Genomic DNA, 19851 nt, shown 5'->3' with positions numbered 1-19851 from the left:
ATTTTAATTTTTTATTAGCAGTTTAAATCCTTTTTTACTAAGAGTTAACATTTATTCGTTTCTTTCTATATGCTAAATACTCTGCTAAGCATTCTATTCAATACATACTCTTTGAAGAAGATTTGAAAAAAATAGAAGTATGTCAAAAAATAAAAATAAAAATCACCTCTCCCATCAGATATCACTTGTTAGCCTTCTTTATCTCATCTGTATACATATGTATCATTTACTCTCACATACACACAGAAATTCAATACAGAATTTGGATTTTCCACATATAGTTTATATATTTTGCCATATATTCTGCTTATCACTTACTAGATTTGTTTTCACTTGTTATTTGATTGTTGTGTGTGAATATTGTTACATGTAAAACTATACACGAACGGGATAACAACCGTAGGACCCTGTAGTGATGGTTTTGGTTTTTTTTGTTTGACCCTGTAGTTTTTTGTTTTAAGAAATTTATTTTTTGCCATGTGGATTAGCTATCTAGTGCTTTGTTTGGCTACCAACAACAACAAAAAATGACAAGACTTTTCACAAAAAGTTTGCCTAACTCATTAAGAAATAGGTTGAAGCCATCAGTCATGGCATGATGAGTTTGTGAGATTTATAGTAAGAATATACCTTAAAGCTATTTTAAAATGTTTCCAATCACACAAGTTAGTTCCTAATGTTTTTGTTACTTTATAACTATCCTTTTCAACACTGCTTATGATTAAGTTGCCAATTTAGAGCAAGGAGTAGAGATAGCCTGTCTTGGCTGCCTTATTAAATGCCATTGTATGTTACTCTGTTTGAAAGGCTTTATCTGTATTAACTTATTTAACCCTCACAACTCTTGAAGTAATTAATGATTTACATAACCTGTTTTACAAATGAAGAAATGAGACACAGAAAAATTAATTTGCCCGAACTAATTAGTGGCAGAAGCTGGATTTGAATCCAGACTGTTTGGCTCCTGAGCCCAGGTGCTTAATCACAGTGCTTGCTGCTTATGAGCAAGAGCTGTAGGGATTGAGAGAAAGGAGCCTTCTACCTGAAAGAGAGGCTGGGGAGAATAGGATCATTAAAGATTTCAAGGTGGAGGGAGCGTTTAGATACTTGTGGTGGTGGGATTGACAGTATGTATTTGCAGTATAAATTATTAAAAATAAGTATGCATGTAAAGTATAACAACTGTGAAAATCTGAAGGAAATAGTGTAACTAATGTACATGGACTTTGCTTAGCAATCCAGTGATTAGTATTTGTCTTATTGGTAGTTTACTAATTTACAAAATAATGTGTACATCTTAGTGGCAAAAAATTGAACAATACAAGAAGTATTACAATAAAAATGTCTTCTCTCCTTTTTTCTGGTCCCCTAGTAAAATAGGCTACTACTGTCACTAGTTTCTTGTATTCAACTGGGTGTCTCAGTTTTTTGTTTTTTGGGTTTTTTTTTCTGTTTGTGTGAAGCTTTATCTTTTTTTTTTTTTTTAATTGAGGTGTAAGTTGGTTTACAATACTAGTTTCAGGTGTACAACATACTGATACAAAATTTTTATAGATTATACTTCATTTAAAGCTATTATAAAATATTGGCTCTATTTCCTGAGTTGTACAATATATCCCCATAGCTTATTTATTGTATACATAGTAGTTTGTACCTGTTAATCCCCTGTCCCCACTGGTAGACATTAGTTTATTTTCTGTGTCTGTGAGTCTGTTTTTGTTTTGTTGTATTCATTCATTTGTTTTATTTTTTAGATTTCACGTATGTGATATCATACAGTATTTGTCTTTCTCTGTGTGACTTATTTCACTAAGCATAATACTCTCCAGGTCCATCTTTGTTGTTGCAGATGATGAAATTTCATTCTTTTTTATGGCTGAGTAGTATTCTGTTGTGTATATATGTACACTGTATCTCTTTTATCCACTCATCTGTTGATGGACACTTAGGTTGCTTCCGTATCTTGGCAATTGTAAATAATGCTGCTATGAACATTGGGATGCATGTATCTTTCCAAATTAGTGTTTTCAGTTTCTTTGGATATATACCTAGGAGTGAAATTGCTGGATCATATGGTAGTTCTATTTTTAGTTTTTTGAGGAACCTCCATACTGTATTCCATACTTGCACCAATTTACATTCCCACGAATGATGTTCAAGGGTTCCCTTTGCTCCACATCCTCAACAGCATTTGTTATTTGTGGCCTTTTTGATAATAGCCATTCTGACAGGTGTAAGATGATATCTCACTGTGATTTTGATTTCCATTTCTCTGATGATTAGCAATGTTGAGCATCTTTTCATGTGCCTGTTGGCCATCTGTATGTATTATTTAGAAAAAAGTGTATTCAGGTCTTCTGCCCATTTTTTAATTGGGTTGTTTGTTTTTTTGATATTGAGTTGTATGAGCAGTTTACATATTTTGGATATTAACCTCTTATCAGTCATAATATTTATAAATATTTCCTCCCATTTAGTAGGTTGTCTTTTCACTTTATTGGTGGTTTCCTTTGCTGTGCAAAAGCTGTTAAGTTTAGTTAGGTCCCTTTTTTTATTTTTTGCATTTGTTTCGTTTGCTTTAGGAAAGGAAATATTGGAAAGGAACTATTGCTATAGGAAAGGAAATATTAAAAAAATATTGCGATGAATTATGTCAAAGAGTGTTCTGCCCCTGTTTTCTTCTGGTAGTTTTATGGTTTTTCATCTTACATTTAGTTCATTCATTCATTCATTCATTCATTTATTATTTGGTTGCGTTGGGTCTTAGTTGCAGCACGTGAGATCTTTGTTGCCATGTGCAGGATCTTCGTTGTGGCACGTGGGATCTTTAGTTGCAGCAAGTGAGCTCTTGGTTGCGGCATGTGGGATCTAGTTCCCTGACCAGGGATCGAACCCCGGCCCCCTGCTTTGGAAGAGCAGAGTCTTAGCCACTGGACCACCAGGGAGGTCCTACATTTAGTTCTTTAGTCCATTTTGAGTTTATTTTTGTATATGGTATAAGAAAATATTCTAATTTCATTATTTTACATGTAAGCTGTCCATTTTCTTCCAGAACCACTTATTGAAGAGACTGTCTTTTCCCCGTTACATATTCTTGCCTCCTTTGTTGTAGATTAATTAACCATAAGTGTGTGGGTTTATTTCTGGGCTCTCTATTCTGTTCCATTGATCTATGTGTCTGTTTTTGTGCTAGTACCATACTGTTTTGATTACTGTAGCTTTGTAATATAGTCTGAAGTCAGGGAGCCTGATACCTCCAGCTCTGTTCTTCTCTCTCAAGATGGCTTTGGCTTTCCAGTGTCTTTGTGTTTCCATACAATTTTTCAAATTATTTGTTCTAGTTCTGTGAAAAATGCCATTGGTATTTTGATAGGGATTGCATTGAATCTGTAGATTGCCTTGGGTAGTATGGTCATTTTAACAATATTAATTCTTCCAGTCCCTGAACATGAAATATCTTTCCATCTGTTTGTATCATTTTCAGTTTCTTTAATTAGTGGCTTACAGTTTTCCAAGTACAGGTCTTTTACCTCCTTAGATTTATTCCTAAGTGTTTTCTTCTTGTTGATGTGATGCAAAATGGGATTGTTCATTTCTCTTTCCAATAGTTCATTGTTAGTGTATAGAAACTCAACAGATTTCTGTATATTAATTTTGTATTCTGCATCTTTACTTAATTCATTGATGAGCTTTAGTAGATTTTGGTGGTGTCTTTGGGATTTCCTGTGTATAGTATCATGTCATCTGCCAACAGTGACAGTTTTACTTCTTTCTTTCCAATTTGGATTCCTTTTATTTCTTTTTATTTTTTGGTTACTGTGACAAGGACTTCCAATACTATGTTGAATAAAAGTTAGCCAATTCAAATTTTAACATGTTCAAAACTGAACTTTAGGTTTGTTGTTTTGTTTTCCTTTTCTAAGCCTGTTCTTACCTTCTGAACAAATGACTCCACTGTCTGGGAAGTTGCTGTGGCCAAAAAACATGATTTTTTAATTGATTCTTCCTTTTCACTCATTTCTCTTGTTAAGCATATCAACCATTTCTGAGCTTTCTTCCTCTAAAGTATATTTTATTTTATTTTATTTTATTTTATTTTATTATTTAAAAAAAAATTTTTTTTTTATTTTATTTTTATTTTGGGCTGCGTTGGGTCTTCGTTTCTGTGCGAGGGCTTTCTCTAGTTGTGGCAAGCGGGGGCCACTCTTCATCGCGGTGCACGGGCCTCTCACTATCGTGGCCTCTCTTGTTGCGGAGCACAGGCTTCAGACACACAGGCTCAGTAGTTGTGGCTCACGGGCCTAGTTGCTCCGCGGCATGTGGGATCTTCCCAGACCAGGGCTCGAACCCGTGTCCCCTGCATCGGCAGGCAGATTCTCAACCACTGCGCCACCAGGGAAGCCCTAAAGTATATTTTACATTTTGCCCATTTCTTTTCACTGTCACCACTTAAGTACAAACTATTATCATCTCTTGCCTGAAATACTGCTATAGTTTTCTGACCTGTTTTTCCTGTTTCTGCTTTTTCCTCCTAGAGTCCATTTTCTACCCGGCAGCCATGGTGAACTTTAAAAAATATGTACATTGAGAAGTCAGAACCCTGCATCAAGCACTTCATTGGCACTTAGGCTATAGTAAGGAGTTTGGCTTACTGTTCTTTATATACCTACCAAGCCATTTCTCACCTCAGGACCTTTATACTTCCTCTTTGTTTTATCTAGAACACTCTTATTCCCAGGGTTTTCTTTGGGTTTCTGTTTGTTTGTTTTGGTCATGGCTGGCTCCTCCTCTCATTTTCCTCAGAGAAATTATTCTTGACTGTCCTTCACCGAACTTATAGTATATTGTAGTTAAGACTTATGTGTATGTGTATGTATTTCTTTACTCTTTTTTTTGTGTGTCTTCTTACTAGCGTGTAAGCTCAGCAAGGAGGAATCTTGCCTGTAAGTGTTGATGCCAACACCTAGCTCAGTATCTATGAGTACTTAATATTGAATAAAGGAATAAATGAATGAATGAACAAATAAATGGATCTGTCTGGAATTTGTTTTGGTCAAGGAGTGAGGTTGAAATCCAGCTTTATTTTTCTCTCATGTCCAGCTACTTGTCACAGCATCACTTTTTTCCATTGGTTTGGTATACCATTTTTGTAATATATTAAAGTCCTGGTGTATTTGGATCTACTTTTGAACTGTCTCCACTACTGTTGGTATGTCTAACTATTCAACTTTGGTATTAAATTTATTACTCTGACTTTAAAATCCATTTTAATATCTGGTAGGATGAGTCCTCTGTCAAATGATTTTTTCTGAATTTTCCAGAAATGAAATTTTCATGTTTTTATTTTTATATAAGGTACTTTTTATACTTTTTAATAGTATAAAATAGTGTTGTGTACTCAACATTTGCACCACCCATGTTTTGGTCACTTGGCATAAGAAATATGTGGGAGACGGAGAGATCAGCCAAGATGGCAGAGTAGAAAGACCCTAAGCTCACCTCCTCTCATGAGCACACCAAAATCATAACTATTCGCAGAACAACCATCAGTGAAAAAGACTGGAACCTACCAGAAAAGATCTTCTACTGCTAAAGACATAAAGAAGGAACCACAATGAGATGGACTTGAATGATTATTGTCAAAGATAGAGATGTCTCCACGGAGGGAGAGATCTGACTTGGATTTTGAAGAAAGGAAGGGAGCTCACCAGATGATAAGGGGAAGAAAGAACAGAGAGACTAATGCAGAGGTGCAATACCAAGCAGCACATCTGGATAAGGAAATCATCTCCATCATTCCAGCATGGCTGGAAAATGCAAGAGAGCAGCAGGTACCTGGAAGACAAAGACCACTGTCTTCTGAATCCCCAGTACCCAAAGCAGAGCCTGGCACCCAGAGGTGCTCAATAAATGTTTGTGGAGTGAGTGAGTGATGGAATGACAGCAACAGGGCCAGATAGAGAGTCCCGTAACCCACGCTGGACCTTGCAGAACCCAGAGGGCAAGGTGATAATTTAATCCGAAGAAAGATACAATTCAGAAATGAATTCTTAAAATATTTGTTTTTAGTTATGTGACCCAGTGGAGGTGTTAGCTAACCCTGTGGCGGTAATAATGTTGCAAAATATATGTGTATCAAATCAACACATTGTACACATTAAACTTACACAGTGGTTTATGTCAATTATATCTCAATAAAGGAGGGGAAAATAAAATATTCATTTTTAAATTAAAAATACTGTGAGAGAACAACAGGAATTACTAGTTTGTGTGGAATAAGAATGACATTCTTCCCATTCTTGAAATGCACAATAAAGAAAGAGGTTGGTAGCCTTGCTTATTTTCTGTGAACGCCATAATATCCACTTGCCACATCCTCCTAATTTCAGCTAAGTCTTCAGCTCTTGTTAGGTGCCTGCATCTCTTTTTTATGACCCATTATTTCAAGTAGGTAGAGGCAAGACTCACCCCAGCTTTCCCATCTTTCCTCTTTGTGTCTGTGTCACATCTGAAAGTATCTTGAATTTACAGTGTCCTACTTTAAATCCTCATCAGTACTTGGCAGATATTTAGAGGAGTTAGCCAAGAAAAGGAAGCCAAGCTATCTACCTGCCCACTTTGCAGACTTGTCACAGCTTTAGTATCTTCTAGGGAACATGAGCATAACCAGACTATATGAAAGATAAGGACCTAGGGAGCCCTCTGTTCTGCCTGTACTGAAAACTCATGACTGCTTCTATATGGTAAGGATTAGCTGTAGTGGTAGTAAAATGTTCAACAGAACAGCCCTAACTTACTAAAAATGCTTATCAGAGTTGTTGAGGTTGGTAAGGCACTTCTCAAGTATCCTTCCTATGTAAATAGAAACTTTACATTTACCTTTGTCCCTTCCTTAAATTAGAAAGGCAAAATCAAGAAATGGAAATTTATTCTAAGCAGAATGTTTGGTTTTCAAAAAATTAGTTACGGTGGTCTTTGGTTGTTCTTTAGGGGAATTATGTCATTTATTTGGTGCCACTTCAGATATGAACAAAGACTTTGAAAGCTTTTTTAACTTATAAGGTTCTTTGTAATTATTCACTTATTGTAATTATTCCCTTATTAGTTTTCCATACTAATGAATGCCTTCTTGCTTAATCCTTGGTTTTTACTTAGTACTTTTTCCATCTATCTGGAGAATTAAATAGTTTAGATCACTTGGTACTTAAAACTTTTCTCCTTTGGTTGTTATTGTGATGTTTCTTCTTTTTTTTTTTTTTTTTTTTTTTTTTTGGCCATGCCACGTGGCTTGTGGGATCTTAGTTCCCTGACCAGGGATCGAACCTGGGCCCCTGCAGTGAAAGTGCTGAGTCCTAACCACTGGACCATCAGGGAATTCCCTTATAGTGCTGTTTCTTAAGTTAAACTATTGTCTTTTGAGTCTTCCTCTTCTTTTGCTATGTGTTTCTTTATAATTATGGATAATCCCTAAAGTTATGCCTTTAGGTCCTATCTCCCTATATTTATTCCTCTGTGGAGAGACTCTTTTTTATGACTTTATCACTAAGACTCTCAAATCGATATCTTGAGCCTTTCCTTTTGTTTTAGCTTCATATTTCTGTCCATAGAACTTTCCCAGCTGGTTGTGCAAGTGTTATATCAAAATGTTAAAAACTAAGTGTATTTCTAACCCAGGTCTCCTTCCCAATTTTCATATTTTTCTTTTCAACTTTAACATTTTTTTCAGTGGTGTCACCATTGTTTCAACCCGAATATATGCGAACTGTCAGCATGTTCACTGCTGAATCCCTGTTGCTCAGTAAATATTTTGAATGAATGAATTTGAATAATATGAGTGTTTTTCTTCTTAATTAGTATTTCTTTTCCACTCTTTCCTACCTATCTAAAACTGTTCTTTCTGCAAATCCAGTTTAAGGTCTTGATAAAAGAGTAATCAGATGGTATACAGAGGTTGAGTGAATAAGAAATGTAAAATGTCACTTGAATTTCATAACTAGGAGGTCATTTGGGAAGAGGGATTTCAATAGAGTAGATACAGGCAAATGACAGTTTGAGGTGTGAATGAAAGGTGAAATGGACCAAGATTTAGATGTGGCTCTTCTCAAGGGGAATGGTTTGTTTTTAATAAAAACTTGGACATGTTTATATGCTAAAGGCAACTAGCAGGTAGAGGCTGAAGATCCAGGAGATAGTTAATGAAATAAAAATTCTGAAAACCTACTGCAGGATTAGTTTTTGATAAGAGGCACTTTTTTCACTGCAACTTAAAGTGCAGATACATTTTGTTTGGATTCAGATAATTTTGTTTTTTGAGAATCAGGAAGTTAATTGAGCTCTTTCTTTAAAACTACCATTTTCTCTGTGAAATAAGTAATAAGCAAAGTCAACTGCTATGTGATGATGGATAGTGAGGTGAAGTTTTTGAATAATGATGCATTTGAAATTGCTGTTATGGAGAACCGAAGAGGGAGTTGACTTCCTTCAAAGAAGTCATCTTAGGCGAGCCCAGTTTAGGTTACAGTTAGACGATAAACTACAAGGTGGTGATTTTTTTTTTCCTACAGTGATTAGTAGTGGAGGTATAGGTGTGAAGGACCTTTTAGCTGAGATGCAAGAGAGGGATAGGGTGCCTGAGACAGAAAGATAAATTGGTAAAGGGAGATGAGATAGAAGAAGTTAGTCATATATGATGGTTCCCAACTTAGTTATCTATATGAATAGCTGAAAGAGGCTGAATTATGTGAGAGCAAATAGAGCAAATAAAGGAACCAAACAAGGGACTGGAGGTCTGGATGAAGATGAGTTTAAGATGCAAGAGGAATAAGAGTAACAATTGGGAGAATAGAAAGTAAAGAAGATCAAGTAGGAAATAAGTTTAACAATCTGTGATAAATGCTTTTTTTTTTTTTTTTTTCCTTTGGTGTGGATGAAGACTTCTTTGTTCCAGAACAGTTAGGGGTATCATATATAAGCTGGAGATGAGAGTAGTGGTCTCCAAACTTTTATGATCTGGCTTCTCAAGCAGAAAAGGTTTTGAATATGTACCCCTATTGTATGCATATTTATTTATAAATCATATATAGGTTCTTCTGTACTATTATGCTTTATATATTGTAAAACGTTATGTCACAAAACATTAAACTAGATCCTGGAAATGAGAGATTAAGCATATTTTAAATTTTTAAAAATAATATTAATGTTATGAAAAGTTATTTTTGGTGAGGGCGTTTTGATATTTCATTAGTTTTGAAAATCTTGGTTTAATAATTGGCTGTAGAGTTATCTGAAAGGCTTGTTTTAAGTTGAGTTTATTTTGGTACTTGGTTTTAAAGACTGTTGTAGTTCAGAGCTCATAAAGATACAAAAATCCAGATGGAAAAAGTGCATGACAGGCTGGGCTGACTACATAATGATGCTTATCTATCGAACATGCAAAAGTTTTTGTTGAAATCCACCGAAAAAAGTTCTGCCTTTCCTAATTTCAGTTAGTTGCTCTTGAAAACTAATACTAAGTTCCTGTTGTGCTGGATAATCTTCATTTGCACCTTCAAATCTATTCTCCACCCTTGTGCACTATGCTCTGTGCCCCAGGAAGCTGATCTCTAAGGACTGTTATCAACTGGTCTGCCTTGTTTTCTGGCTTCTGATTGGGTTCAGTCAGTTGGAGGCACTGACAGAGAGGTAGGGATATTTGTTCTAACAGCTTCTTCTTTGCTGGGCTTTAGTGACTATGCATCATCATCGTGTGGCCCTCTTCTACAATGACAGCTTCTTGGTTCTAGTAACTATTCCCTCCCCTTTCCCTATTGAGCCTAGAGTGATAATAATGCCCTCTGGCTAGTCCACGAGTGCTTCACCATCCCTTCCTAGTTTCCCTTAACTTTACCTGTACATTTGTAAATGGTGTCTTCGTTAAACGTCACCTCCTTTTGAGTATTATCTCTTTCTTGTCAGGACCCTGAGGGCTATATTGCATTTTAATATTTTTTTAAGTAAATGGGTTTAAAAAGTGACTGAAACTCTTCATTTAGAACATTTTAAAGCGCATTAGATGATTCTGTTTCCAACTTTTAAGTGGACAGATAAACTTTTTATAGGTGACACTTCTACATTGTTTTGGTAATGTAAAATCATGTAATAATGGAAACCTTTCCAATCATCTGTTTATAGTAGAGGGTGAGTCCAAATATTAACCTTAAGTAAAACTTAATATCAGTTCACTTCCACTTTAATACTTATTTTAATAATTTTAAACAAAATTGCACCTCTGAATTCTGAAATTTGGAATGCATCAACACCACAGAAAAGACCTTTCATGCTTTCTTTGTGAGGGAAAAAAAAAAAGAAAAAGGGTAACTATAAAACTCAATGAATCAACCATAATTATTGCTTAGCTTTTGCTTACAGTTAGCAATCTGTTATTTTCAAACTACTGTCAGACTGATTTCATGGAATAATTTTCCTAATAGGAAGGAAAAAAGCTTGAATTTTGGGAAGGGGGAGTTATTTTCGTGTATTATTTGATTGCTGATTGACAATTTTTATTTGGAGGTGAGACTTATTTTCATCTTATTTTATTGCCTTTTATTCTCTGATGAATGAAAACTCAAGTACTAGTTAGTAACAAATGTTTAATCAGTGTTCTTTTACTGTGGACAAAATAGATGGCTAGAATTTTTCAACTTTATGTGTATAAATTTAAAATGAAAAATAAATGGTTTGGCTTGTATCCTTCCAAATACTATATCTATATACCACAGTTTGAGGCTCTGAAGGTAACAGCCATTAACAAAACAAAGTGCTTATCCTCCTGGAGCTTTCATTCTGGTGAGGATATGGATAATTACCAAATAAATAGATAATTACATAATGTATGATAAGTAACATGAAGAAAAAGAAACCAGAGTAAAGCAATAGAGAATGACAGGGAATCCTTTACAGGTTATGGTGGTCAGGGAAGTCCTCTCAAATGTGGTGATATTTGAATGGAGATTTGAATGAAGTGATAGTGCCTAGCCATACAGATGTCTGGGGGGAAAGTGCCTTACAGGTGAGAGATCAAGTGCAAAGCAGGTGTTGTTGTGACTGAGAATAACAAGGAGACTTTTGTGGCCAGAACACAAAAAGCTAAGGTCAGAGTAATAGAAAATAGGATCTGAAGAGGTAGATGAGGACCATATCATACTAACTCTTGTAAGCCATCAGAACTTTGCTTTGTATTTTAAGTATAACTGGAAGGCTTTGGAGGAGACAGAGCAGGGCAATGACATAATCTGATTGGCTTTTTAAAAGGATTACCTGGGTTGCAGCTTGAAGGATAGACTGGAGGGAGATCAGAGTAGAAGCCAGGAGACGTGTCACAAAGAGATTGAAGTAATCTAGGTGACAGTTTGAACATGTACACAAACACGCACTACTGGATGCCATATGTATGTTTACATATACTTGTATATAATTCCTTTTGGGGTAAAAATTATATTTTACCCCAAAACAACTTCTTTACATTCAGCAGTGTAATGTGGACATCTTTTATAGTGAGTACATACAGATGTACCTGTTGCTTTTAATGGATGATGGTATTGCATGTTGTGATGTACATGACTTTATTTAACCTGTCTCCTATCGAAGGACATTTGTTTCCAGGTTGTTCTTTTTGAATGACAAACAATACTTTGTGTGTGTGTGTGTGTTATTGCTCACAGTTGTGGATATATGTCTATAGGGTAAATTCCTAGAAGCATGATGGGTCAAAGGATATGTGCACATTAAATCTTAATGATTATTACCAAATTGACTTCCAAGAAGGCTGTGCCAATTTTACATACCCGCTAATGTTGTATGAGAATTTTTTTTCCTTAGACCCTTTCATCTTTATGTATTGATACAAGAGAAGCATCATCGTTTTCTTTGTATTTGGATTATGAATGATAAATATCAAAGCTTATAAATTCTTATTTCTGATGAGTAATAAAGGATATTAATTCCTCTGTTATGAGAAAATACTGTTTAAAAAAGTAGTTTATAACTTCATCTTCTCTACTTATAAGACTGAAGTTAAAGGGTAAAATTTAGTTTCTGACTTGTTTACATGACAGTTTATAAGCCATATGACTTAATATTTCCCTCAACTCTCCTTATCCCCAGTGCTCTACATACCGTGTAACCTCTGACATGTCATCACATTTCAGTGTAATATTGTCCATTAATGTTCTTTTCCATTAGTATTGATGAGGAAGTAATTAAAATTACAGAACTAGTTAGTTTGCCAGTGTGAACACTATGCTAAAATGAACCCAGGTATACCCATTCAGTATCTGTTATTGCCAGGTTATTTTCCTTGGGTCCACATTCCTTTCTCCCAGCCAGTTAGCCACTATATAGATGTATGCTGTTGTGCTTAAAAGATCACAGCCTGAAACAGTATGGGTAGATTAGCTCAAGTTTTTTAGCATTACTAGAAAACCAGTTTAAAAGTTTATGCCCTGCCTAAAGCTGAAGTAGTTAAAATGTTATCTCCTCATAATAAAGAAAACACATAATAGTGCCACAGTTCAGTAGAACCTTGCAGTCATACTATTCATGGGACCTAGATGGCCTGAGAGTAAGATTGTTATAAAGTTACTCTAACTTAGAGTAATAAACCACTGTAAATATAGTCCAAGATGGACAGGAGTTTGATTATATTTCATGCCGTAAAGGTTTATGTTTCAGTGAACCTTTAGCTTATTTTATATTACAGAAAACCTGGCCTATAGGAAAGCAGGAAAATATGACTACAGGGTCAAATTTTAACTTACATAGATTCTTATCCAGCATATTGAATGCTTACTTTAAGATTGACTTGATTTTACCATTGTAGAAACAACATGTACAAAGCCTTCAGAGGCTCTGGGATGTTTTGCAGAGGTAGAACAGCAGATATTTTCCCTGGTGCTTTTTACGATTAACTCATATAGATTTACAATTAACTCATAAATTCAGGATTCAGTTTTTATTCTAGACTTAAAATTTTATAAGATTAATGTTTCTTTCTTCAGTGTAAATAGTTTTAATCCAAATTCATTAAGACAATTTATGGATAATTAAGCAAACTGCAAAGAAAATTTTTCATCCTTATCTTTAAGCATTAGACTAGTACCTTAGTGTAATAATAAGTATCATAGGGTAGGGAGACATTTGTGGTGAGGTTGAAGAGGAAATCTAGATTCCTAGGTTCTTTTTATAGTTTAGTCAGAAGGTTTCTAAATTTACAATGATATATTGTAATGCTTACAACTTAAAATTATATATTATAATGCTTCATTTGTTTATAATTAAGTGTTTGTATATCATAAATTTTCTCTCCCAATATGTTTTTGTGTGATTATATATTTTTCCATAGCAATGATATAGTAGTATGAAATATATGAAGAGATGTAAAGATAAGCTACATTTAATTTTGCAAACAATAAAATTTTTTCATTAAAGAGATCTTTAATTCTTTATTTTAGTGCTTCAATTTTATATTTTTTTAATGTAGGGAAGAGACTATCACTCAGACTGACTTTATGACATGAGTAAGGAAAATTAGAAATTATGTAGGGAGGATAAAAATCTGAAACATAGCTAAGCAAGGTTTAACTAATTTTTATGTAGTTAGCAAAAAGGATTCTTCTTAAGATGCTGGTTAAGGGGGTTTCTTGCTTACCCAGAAGATTTGACCTGTGAATTGACTTATTCTTCTCCAAGGCACTTGAGAGAAAAGACAACGATAGCAGTTACATCTAGAGGCTATTATGGATTGGAGGATGAGAAGGGAACTGCATGTACTTCAACAAGGCGTCGGTCAACACCACGAAGTTTGGCAGGCTTGACAAGTGGAGTTTTTGAATCTGTAATGGTTCAAGTTTTGAGACAGGAAGAACAGCTGAGAGCAAAAGAAGAAAAAAGGTAAATGCTAAAAAAAAAAAAAAAAAAAAAAGTTAAGTTTCATGTTGTTCAAATTTTCAGGAACTACATTTCAAAGAGTAGTTGTATAACTTTTGTGTGCCCATATCTAATTTCTGGGCCTATTTTAATAGTGTTCCAAAATGCATTCTCACCTACGTATGAGTTAGTACTGAAATATCACAGTGAAATTTGTTTCAAAATACAGTTTTAAAATTTAAACCAAATTACTTTGAAGCTATACAAAAATAATTTGTATGAAAGATTTCGGGGTGCTTTCTGGATTTCTGGAAGTAGTCTTAAATGAATTATAAATTTTAAATGAGATGAATTTTATGTAGATTCATAGAGCTTTGGAGTAGAATCACGGACCTTTAAAGTTTAAAATTAGGAGAAACTCCAGAGATTGTGTAGTTCAAAATGACATAAAGGGTCACTTCTGCCAGTCCTCCATTGGTATTAATTTCCTGGGTAACTACGCTTACTCCGGATTCATCAGGAAAGAATGTTGTGCTCAATTAGTGTTACCTTCTAGGGTCTGGGAGCATAGAGATCGATGACACACCTGTAATTTTTTTTTAATAGCAAGAGACTAGGGCCCAGAGAGGTAAGTGATTACTCAAAAAAGACTGGTGATTTTTATACTAAATCGTATCTCAAACTATTTTAGGAGTGATTGCTGACCTAATAGGGAACTACTAATGCTACTCAAAGGCAATTTATAATATATTGTTGCTCCTCTTATAGTAATAAATTTAGCTTGCTTTGATATTTGTAGGATTAAAATTCAACCTTGAGACTTTCTACCACCATACTTTTTAATAGTAGTGGTTAATTGGGAACTCACTGTGAAATACTTTTTTTCCTTCTGTAGAGCCTCATAGAACTACTTATGCTATAGGAAAGGGGGTTTTATGGAAGGGGATAAAGATTAATCTGACAGTAGTATGTAATACATTGGAATAGAGAGAAATTGAAGAAAAGGAATGCTTGTAGGAAGAAGGCTGTAGTAGTCTAGACCTCCACTACTGGTAACCAGAAATAGGGAGAAGGTCAGATTGTTCTGGGAACAATCAACAGGACTTAGTACCTTCCTTGACGTAGGGGGAACAAAAGAAGAGACAAAGAGGAGTCAGGAGGTAGTTGTAATAACAGCAATAAGAAGAAAATAAAAAAGAATGGTTAACATTTATTGAGCAGGACTATTTGCCAGGTTTAGCTCTAAGCAGCTTGTATGTATGTATTCAGCATTTGTCCGGAGGCACAGAGAGATTAAGTAACTTGCCCAAAGCCAGGCAGTTTTTGAGTGGTAAATTTAAGATTTGAACGCAGGCAGTTTGGTTATAAAGCTTGTGCTCCTAAGCAGCATGCTGTCCCTGTGACTTAAATATGATGGAACCAGCAAAGAAGATAAAAAAGCTTGAGTCCGTGATGTGGAGAAAGATCAGTGAACTGCAGTTTTTAATAAGTTGTTTGAAGTGATGAGGGAAGCATTTAAGCAGTTAAGTAGGAATGGCTAGTAAGAAACTAGAGATATGACTGAATCTTTTTCTTTTCTCCAATTTTACATATATTTATCTGTGTCCTGTGCTTAACATCAAATAAACATAGGTGAATAAGACATGGGAAAAATCCTTCATTAAATGTCTAGTGACTATGATAATTTACTATGAATTAAACTTTCCCTTTGGGTACAGTGTTAACCATTTCTTTTTTAATTAGAAATATTTTAAGCATGGAGCAACGAATAAATACAATTGTAATAAAGGCCTGGGTACCCACTACCCAGCAATTTTTAAACAAAAACATAGTTTTAATCAAGATTTTCTGTATTTTCTTCTGTCTGCAGAAGAAACCACTTTCCTGACTTTATCATTCCCATGTATTATATTATTAAATTTAAAGAATTCCCTTATATATTCTGGATACAAGTCCTTTGTTAGCTATATAGATGCGTTGTGGATATTTTCTCCCAGTCCGTGGCCTGCCTTTTCATTTTCAGTGTTTTTTGAGGAAGAGAAAATTTCATGCTTTTGATGCAATTGTAAATCATTTTAAAATTCAGTTATATTTTGTTGCTAACATACAGAAATACATATGATTTTTTTAAAATTGATTTACAGTGTTGTGATGGTTTCAGGTGTATACAGGTCTGTTTCTTAACATTTTTTTTTTTTAACATCTTTATTGGAGTATAATTGGTAACAATGGTGTGTTAGTTTCTGCTTTATAACAAAGTGAATCAGCTATACATATACATATATCCCCATATCTCTTCCCTCTTGCGTCTCCCTCCCTCCCACCCTCCCCATCCCACCTCTCTAGGTGGTCATAAAGCACTGAGCTGATCTCCCTGTGCTATGCAGCTGCTTCCCAGTAGCTATCGGTTTTACATTTGGTAGTATATGCATGTCCATGCCACTCTCTCACTTTGTCTCAGCGTAGCCTTCCCCCTCCCCATGTCCTCAAGTCCATTCTCTAGTACGTCTGCGTCTTTATTCCCGTCCTGCCCCTAGGTTCTTCATGACCTTTTTTTTTTTTAGATTCCATATATATGTGTTAGCATACGATATTTGTTTTTCTCTTTCTGACTTACTTCACTCTGTATGACAGACTCTAGGTCCATCCACCTCACTACAAATAACTCAATTTCGTTTCTTTTTTATGGCTGAGTAATATTCCATTGTACATATGTGCCACATTTTCTTTATCCGTTCATCTGTCGATGGACACTTAGGTTGCTTCCATGTCCTGGCTATTGTAAATAGTGCTGCAGTGAACATTGTGGTACATGACTCTTTTTGAATTATGGTTTTCTCAGGGTATATGCCCAGTAGTGGAATTGCTGGGCCGTATGGTAGTTCTATTTTTAGTTTTTTAAGGAACCTCCATACTGTTCTCCATAGTGGCTGTATCAATTTCCATTCCCACCAACAGTGCAACAGGGTTCCCTTTTCTCCACACCCTCTCCAGCATTTATTGTTTGTAGAATTTTTGATGATGACCGTTCTGACTGGTGTGAGATGATATCTCATTGTAGTTTTGATTTGCATTTCTCTAATGATTAATGATGTTGAGCATTCTTTCATGTGTTTGTTGGCACTCTGTATATCTTCTTTGGAGAAATGTCTATTTAGGTCTTCCGCCCATTTTTAGATTGGGTTATTTGTTTTTTTGATATTGAGCTGCATGAGCTGCTTGTAAGTTTTGGAGATTAATCCTTTGTCAGTTGCTTCATTGGCAAATATTTTCTCCCATTCTGAGGGTTGTCTTTTCGTCTTGTTTATGGTTTCCTTTGCTGTGCAAAAGCTTTTAAGTTTCATTAGATCCCATTTGTTTATTGTTGTTTTTATTTCCATTTCTCTAGAACGTGGGTCAGAAAGGATCTTGCTGTGATTTATGACATAGAGTGTTCTGCCTGTGTGTTCCTCTAAGCGTTTTATAGTGTCTGGCCTTACATTTAGGTCTTTAATCCATTTTGAGTTTATTTTTGTGTATGGTGTTAGGGAGTGTTCTAATTTCATTCTTTTACATGTAGCTGTCCAGTTTTCCCAGCACCATTTATTGAAGAGACTGTCTTTTCTCCATTGTATATTCTTGCCTCCTTTATCAAAAATAAGGTGACTGTATGTGCGTGGGTTTATCGCTGGGCTTTCTATCCTGTTCCATTGATCTGTATTTCTGTTTTTGTGCCAGTACCATACTGTCTTGATTACTGTAGCTTTGTAGTATAGTCTGAAGTCAGGGACCCTGATTCCTCCAGCTCCGTTTTTCTTTCTCAAGATTGCTTTGGCTGTTAGGGGTCTTTTGTGTTTCCATACAAATTGTGCAATTTTTTTGTTCTAGTTCTGTGAAAAATGCCATTGGTAGTTTGATAGGGATTGCACTGAATCTGTAGATTGCTTTGGGTAGTATAGTCATTTTCACAATGTTGATTCTTCCAATCCAAGAACATGGTATATCTCTCCATTTATTTGTATCATCTTTAATTTCTTTCATCAGTGTCTTATAGTTTTCTGCATACAGGTCTTTTGTCTCCTTAGGTAGGTTTATTCCTAGGTATTTTATTCTTTTTGTTGCAATGGTAAATGGGAGTGTTTCCTTAATTTCTCTTTCAGATTTTTCATCATTAGTGTATAGGAATGCAAGAGATTTCTGTGCATTAATTTTGTATCCTGCTACTTTACCAAATTCATTGATTAGCTCTAGTAGTTTTCTGGTAGCATCTTTAGGATTCTCTGTGTTTAGTATCATGTCATCTGCAAACAGTGACAGCTTTACTTCTTCTTTTCCAATTTGTATTCCTTTTATTTATTTTTCTTCTCTGATTGCTGTGGCTAAAACTTCCAAAACAATGTTGAATAATAGTGGTGAGAGTGGGCAACCTTGTCTTGTTCCTGATCTTAGTGGAAATGGTTTCAGTTTTTCACCATTGAGGATGATGTTGGCTGTGGGTTTGTCATATATGACCTTTATTATGTTGAGGTAAGTTCCCTCTATGCCTACTTTCTGGAGGGTTTTTATCATAAATGGGTGTTGAATTTTGTCAAAAGCTTTTTCTGCATCTATTGAGATGATCATATGTTTTTCTTCCTCAGTTTGTTAATATGGTGTGTCACATTGATTGTTTTGCGTATGTTGAAGAATCCTTTATATAAATGTCAACTTTCTGTTTTCACTCAACATTATGTATCTGAGATTTAACTGTGTTGAATTATTTCATTCTAGTTTATTTCAAGTGCTAGTATATAATATTACATTATCTGACTGTATTATCCATTTACCTGATAAGATGCACATTTTGGATTATTTCTAGCGTTTTGTTATTATAGAATGCTACAGTAAACATTGATGTGTGTGTCTTCTTTAAGGATGGAGATACAGATAGATGTGTGTGTATGTGTTCATTCTACTTTGTTTTTAATTTTATTTTTCTTCTTTATGTTTTGACCCACTCAACCCATTTTTCCCACTTCCCACCCTCCTCCTCTGGCAACCACCAATCTGTTCTTTTTTTTTAAGATTCCACGTATAAGAGAGATCATACAGTTTTATCATTCTGTGTCTGACTTTTTTCACTTAGTGTAATGCCCTCGAGGTCCATCCACGTTGTCACAAATGGCAATATTTCCTTCTGTTTTGTGGCTGAATAATATTCCATTGTGTATATATACCACATTTTCTTTGTCCATTCATCCATTGATGGATACTTAGATTGTTTTTATACCTTGGCTGTTGTATATAAGGCTGCAGTAAACATGGGGGTACATATATCTTTTCAAGTTAGTATTTTTATTTTCTTCAGATAAATGCCCAGAATTGCTGGATTATATTGTAGTTCTATTTTTAATTTTTTGAGGAGCTGTCATACTGTTTTCCATAGTGGCTGCACCAGTTTACATTCCCAGCAGCGCTCAAGGGTTCCCTTTTCTCCACATCCTCACCAATACTTGTTATTTTTTGTCTTTCTGATAATGGTCATTCTGAAGGTGTGAGGTGGTATCTCATTGTGGTTTTGATTTGCATTTCCCTGATGATTAGTGATGTTGAGCATCGTTTCATATACCTGTAGGCCATCTGTGTGTCTTTGGAAAAATGTATATTCAGATCTGTCCATTTTTTAATCAAATTGTTTGTTTTTTGCTATTGGATTGTATGAGTTTTTTTTATATATTTTGGATTTTAGCCTCTTACCAGATACATGATTTGCAAATATTTTCTCCTATTCAGTAGGTTGCCTTTTCATTTTGTTGATGGCTTCCTTTGCTGTACAGAGCTTTTAAGTATGATGTAGTCACACGTAGTTATTTTAGCTTTTGTTGCTTTTGCTTTTGTTGTCAGGTTCCAAAAATCCTTACCAAGACCTATGTCAAGGAGCTTACTGCTTATCTTTTTCTTCTAGGAGCTTTATGGTGTAAGGTCTTA

At 35.0% G+C, this 19851-nt stretch overlaps 1 protein-coding gene across 4 annotated transcripts in view; it reads left to right on the top strand.

The window, feature by feature from the left end:
- BRD10 (bromodomain containing 10) overlaps positions 1 to 19851 on the top strand; it is a 106487-nt gene that overhangs the window by 18944 nt on the left and 67692 nt on the right. For 3 of the 4 annotated variants that reach the window (XM_082470793.1, XM_082470792.1, XM_082470795.1), the window contains exon 2: positions 13729 to 13929. The exons of the other annotated variant lie outside the window; for it this stretch is intronic. In XM_082470793.1, the coding sequence (XP_082326919.1) occupies positions 13729 to 13929 (201 nt within the window). The remainder of the gene's footprint in view (positions 1 to 13728; positions 13930 to 19851) is intronic. 4 annotated transcript variants of the gene reach the window in all.

The sequence above is a fragment of the Balaenoptera physalus genome (genome assembly GCF_965194825.1).
Source record: "Balaenoptera physalus genome assembly, chromosome: 7".
Taxonomy (NCBI): Eukaryota; Metazoa; Chordata; class Mammalia; order Artiodactyla; family Balaenopteridae; genus Balaenoptera; species Balaenoptera physalus.
Note: the sequence above shows the minus strand (reverse complement) of the source record. Positions and strands in the feature narration are given on the sequence as shown.